We start from the raw sequence: 5684 nt of genomic DNA on the forward strand, positions 1-5684 counted from the left end.
AACATGTTGTAACATTACTGGATATATTGATCTTTTATTTCGAATAGTAAGCACGTTCTTGATTTATTTCCAAGTATGTTTATTTTGTTTAAATATGTACTGATCATTCAATTCATGCTGATTATCGATGAAATTTTATCGTTTTTTTTTAAATAATTCACCGTTTTTCCGCGAATTTCTTTCTTCGCAATACGAAGTGCTATACCATTAATCACCCAAACAATGTTCTGTGTCTAAAAACCAAATAAACAGAACATAAATACAAAAAAGCTGAAGAACTCACCTCTCGCGCGTGGCGTTTGTTGTTCTCTGTAAGTGAAGTGCCATCCGTAAACGAAGTATTCGCATACCCGGCGTGTGTTAAGCGCTAATCTTAAAACCCACCACATTTACATTTCTCTTGCGATTATTCGGTTACGTAAAACAGAATACATCTGCCGTAAAACGTGTCTACGTAGATAAAACGGATACACGTATAGATATACCTGTATATAAACTTCTTGAAAAGGACATGGAAATTATAGAATAAACTACACGAAATAGTTCAGGCAGCTTGACGAATGCGAAATTTTAAGATCATTTTATCTCTACCGGAAACCATGTTTATTGATTCCCGAGCTATGTGCTCAAAATTGGGACAGGCGGTTATCATTGAAAGAGTCAAGTATTAAACTTTGATGTTTCCTGACTATTTATTTCACGTTTTTGAACACAAGACTGAGGAGAGAGAAGGTCATCTTACAAATGTTTTTGACAGGTAAATCAAGTTTTATATTTATATGTTAATAATAATAATAATAATAATAATAATAACAATAATAATAATAATAATAATATTAATAATAATAATAATAATGATAATAATAATAATAATAATAATAATAATAATAATAATAATAATAATAATAATACTAATAATAAAAATAATAAAAATAATAATAAAAATAATAATAATAATAATAATAATGATAATAATAATAATAATAATAATAATAATAATAATAATAATAATAATAATAATAATAATAATAATAATAATAATAATAATAATGAGCATAATGATGATGATGATGATGATGATGATGATGATGCAAATGATGATGATGATGATGATGATCATGATGCTAATGATGGAATACTGATGATGGCGCTGATGATGATGCTGATTCTGGTGCTGGTGCTGCTGCTCCTGCTGCTCCTGCTGCTGCTGATTACGACGACGTCTACGAGGACTACGACGAGGACGATGATGCCCTCTATCTTATCCAACAGCAGATATGTGTATTGGTGTGTACTTATAACTTATGTTATTATATATCTTATATTCTGTGTACCCTTCACATCAAGAACTCCTATTTGGTCCTCTACAGTTTTTCCTGCGTTGCTCGTGGCATGCATGTCAGCGTCGGTGCGGGGTAAGTACGGCAACATTTCAACGACTCTAACTGTATAACAATATTATAGGTTTACAAGTAAAACTGTTATTTGTTTGTTTCCTTTCGTGGTAAAGCGTGATAATTTTCTTGTTAACTGAGCGTATATGTATGTCACTTTTGATCTTCCTTTAACCAGTGACCTCTTTCATACAAAACGTAGCTGCGTAGATCAATAAGCAAGTGCATTGTTTTAAAGCGAGCAAGTCCATAGAATCAATGGCACGAATGAGCATAATTTTACTCTGATATTGTGCTTTTTATCCAGTTTCGTTTTATCTTAGAGAAATGTAGAGATCGTCATATAATTACAAAAATGGTTTATAAAACTTATGATCTATTGTGTTTATGTTAAGAAATTACAGTTTGCGCATGTACAACTACAATTTCCGACAATAAATAACATTACATTGAAACAATTTACGTTTAAGCCGCGCTCTGATAAAACGGGGTTTTATCTATGCACGTAAAGTGTCGTCCCAGATTAGCCTGTGCAGTCTACACAGGCTAATCTGGGACGACAACTTCCGCTTTAATGATATTTGAAAAGGAAGTCTCTTCTTAGCAAAAAGTGCTGTGACTGATTATACTTTGCGTACTGCACAGGCTTATTTTTGGGACGACACTTTACGCACATTCATTAAGCCAATTTTCCCAGATCAAGGCTTATTTATCTTACAGGGTTTGTTGTGCCAGGTGGCCTGGGTATGTATGTCGTTCCAGCTAGGTATATATCTCGTTGCTGCTATTTATGTACATGTATGTAATTGATGCTAATTCGTTCAATTAAATTTGTCATAGTGGCTTTCCTTTCCTTAAGTACAATATTTATTAAAAGACCCACCAGGAAGAAATAGTTATCAATTAAGTTGATATTTTCTTGACGTAAACAAATATTAAATAACGTATAAGTTAAAGAAGTTAAAATACTCGTATGTTATCTGTTTTGAATTCTGCGAATGAATGGAAAATAAACTTGTTTCCTCACTCAGAACACTGCCTGCATTTATATAGCTTATAGTGCTATCGAAACATATTAAGGCATGATTACTTTACGGAATAATCATATAGCGACATGAAATCTTCTTGCGCACCAAATATTTCGTAAAGAGTTGTTTTCTTCCATGTTTTGTTGTTGTAAGTGACAGGCTCCGGTAGTGCCGTGGTTTTCCACGCCCACGGACCCTCAAACACCAGTCCGGCCTCTGGTAAGATCATAGAGTACACGGTCGTGGAGGTTAACGAAGGTCAAGGATACAACGCGAGCAATGGCGTCTTCATGGCACCAGCTGGCGGAATGTACATGTTCAGCACACAAACTTGTATCTGGTAACACGTATACCAAACATATTCAGATAATAACATTTCTTCAATTGGATATATTTGTTTAAATGTCCCTGTTGTGACTCATATATGTCTATATCCCCGTCATGTCCGTATTTTTTTCACAAAACTACTACTGAAGTATTCATACTGTTTACTACTTAATAAATCTTACACCATGTTATTTGTGTGGTATTATGTGCATTGTTAAATGAGGTACAGCGAAAATTTATATCTGTATGGTAAAGTGATCACTAAATCTAACATGCATACGGCGGCAATAGAATGCGTGGATATTCGAGTAGGATTTAGGCGGGGTAAACTAGCTGCAGCGCTTAATCGACCTATCTTTATAAACAAAAAAGTCTTATTTAGATAACTCCTTCAAAGTCTGTTTAGCCCAGTTTGTTTGTCTTAGGACTTCGAGTTAATCGGAATGATCAACCAACACGTGCTTTTATTTAAATATGTAAAATTAAACTTTTACCAAACTTGGTCATGGATCGACGATAATCTTTTGCTCAATCGTTAACCCGAATTGCATTTCTATTCAATTGTTAGTGTTGTTTTCTTGAACAAAATTAAATTTTCGAAAACTATCTCTCCTCGCTCCAGGTCGAACACGTTCGTCCTGATCGCCATCATAAAAGAGGGCGTGGTGGTGCAGCCTAGCGCCCTCTACGACACCTCCCCTGGCTACGCGCCCTGCTCCAGCTCACAGGCGTTCGTCCGTCTGTCCGCGGGGCAGCGTGTGTGGGTTGAGAGCAGGCGGACGAACAACGGAAACATGCTATTCGAGGACGAGGAACGCTGGACGAGTTTTTCCGGAGTTCTGCTTTAGGCGTTGTGTTACGTCGTCTGCTTCACAATAATAAAAGCGCGTTACTTTACATATATTTTAATCATTAAAAAACCCTAGCAAAAAGTAAAGGTATTTATTTGTTATTCAGTCCGTATGTTCATGTGCAGTATAATTGTACTGGATTACTTTTTACCTAAAGTTTCGGACACTGTCATTATGTTATTATAAATTTTATATGCCAATAACTGTTCGTGATCGTTTCTGCCTTTCGATTTTTTATATATGATTATCAAGTCTTGATTTAAAGATTTAAACCAACTTGTCATAACTGTTTTGAAACACTTTATTTTGTGGTTTACGACAGAGAAAATATTTTAATTACAACATTTCAACGAGTGTTGTGCATCAGCGATTTCGCGTGTGTATGGAATTTACAAAATGCATAAAATAAATAACGACAATACACGTTTTAAATGCATAGGCTTTTCTACACATGCAGCTGAAATAAGTACAGAATGAACTAGGATATATTTGATTTTTTTACATAATTAAAAAAATAAAAACGAAATGCGGCGAAAGCCTGTTACTAGAATAACAATAATATTTCTTTCTTAATAGAAAAATAGTTTTTAACGTAAACATTTGCTATATTAATAGAAACATGCTTCCGTTTTAAATGTCATAAACATATGATATATATTTTATGCTTTTTCAAAAGTACGTAATTCTACAACTTTATTGAACAGCCCGCGTTAATATTGTTCCTTCGTTTTTTCGTGTACTTGAAAAAACACACACACACAACGAAACAGTAAAAATCTGTCAACCAGGGGGGGGGGGGGGGACATTCTTTGTACGGTGGCTTTCAGGGTTTACGTGAGGTTAGTTTCTAAATTTCTTCCAAAATGGCGTCGTTTTCGTGTTTTTCGTAAAGGAGTAGCAAATATTTTCACCCGGTAAGCCCCTGTCAACCTGTTAAACTAAACAGTTAAACAGTCCGTGGTAAGCCCCTGTCAACTTGCTAAACTAAACAGTTAAACTAAACAGTTAAACAGTCCGCACAGGCTAATCAGGACGACCCTTTCCGCCTAAACTGGATTTTTGCTAAGAAAAAACTTTCTGTAAACTCTATCTACATATATCAAGCTATGAAAGAATATTAAATTGTTTGTGTTTCCCTCCGATTGCGAATTAGAACAATTATCTTAAGAACAGTACGATAAACACTTATCTAGTCATCAATCTGATCTGTATCGCACGTGTCAACAGGTCCCGTACAGTTTTCACACCACGTGACAATAAACACGTCCTTTTATCGGTCCAATATAACACGTGCATCAGTTATTATCGCCACACGATACGATCGCCAAAATAAATAGCTGCGAATTTGATTATTTGAAATGTTAATTACAATTATGGCATAGGTATATAACACGCGAAACAATTCCCGAATCTTCATTCAAGGTTTCTCTTACATTAAGCAATATTCCTGAAACAAAATGGATATTGCGAGCAGGATTGGGAAATCCGTCTCTAAAGCCATCCACAAAATTCGAAAACAACCGAAATTAAATAAAAGCGGAAATGATGCGCGTTTAGAACAAAAAGCTAAGAAAATGTCTGTTCTGAAGAAATTTCTCATACATGCATTGAAAAGAGAAAAAAGACAAGGGAAAAGCATCGGATTTTATAATTTACAAAGTAAGCGTTGTCATGGCAATGAAACGTATACAAATGAGCGGACAATATTGGCGAAGGAATCGAAGTCAAATACACAAAATGGCGACGAAAAATCAGCAATAAGAATCGCTGACCACACGAACAGAGATAAAATGTCTACCGACGGAATGGAGACGCCTAAACGCTCAATCAGGACAAACTGTCGACGTCGGATATGCTCCGAACCAGACACATTTCAAGAGAGACCGAAATTGCGTCGTAGCCGACGTGCCGACGAAAGAATCGTCGTCGGCGATAGCAGCCATTGTGAAAGTTGCCGACGAGCGCGTCGAAGAAGTTATTGTATGGCGACGAACCATCAAGTTACTCAACAAACATCATTATCCGAAATCGAACGAATCTTGGACTCACAACTTAGAGGGGAAGTGAAAAGGAAATTTCGCCAC

General features: G+C 35.6%; 1 protein-coding gene across 4 annotated transcripts; it reads left to right on the forward strand.

Annotated features, from left to right (window-relative positions):
* The first annotated feature begins 591 nt into the window (after window positions 1-591).
* LOC127835008 (collagen alpha-2(VIII) chain-like) lies at window positions 592-3686 on the forward strand. 4 transcript variants are annotated; one of them, XM_052361176.1, is made up of 5 exons: window positions 597-757; window positions 1371-1415; window positions 2115-2138; window positions 2582-2762; window positions 3372-3686. In XM_052361176.1, the coding sequence occupies exons 1-5, from the start codon at window positions 745-747 to the stop codon at window positions 3595-3597; spliced, it is 489 nt and encodes a 162-aa protein (XP_052217136.1). In that variant the 5' UTR covers window positions 597-744; the 3' UTR covers window positions 3598-3686. The 4 variants fall into 4 exon arrangements, with proteins under 4 accessions (XP_052217137.1, XP_052217138.1, XP_052217136.1 ...); XM_052361175.1 differs by having other exon boundaries at window positions 601-757; window positions 2576-2762; XM_052361177.1 differs by lacking the exon at window positions 2115-2138 and having other exon boundaries at window positions 592-757; window positions 2576-2762.
* Window positions 3687-5684: the final 1998 nt, after the last annotated feature.

This window comes from Dreissena polymorpha, chromosome 6, assembly GCF_020536995.1.
Source record: "Dreissena polymorpha isolate Duluth1 chromosome 6, UMN_Dpol_1.0, whole genome shotgun sequence".
Taxonomy (NCBI): Eukaryota; Metazoa; Mollusca; class Bivalvia; order Myida; family Dreissenidae; genus Dreissena; species Dreissena polymorpha.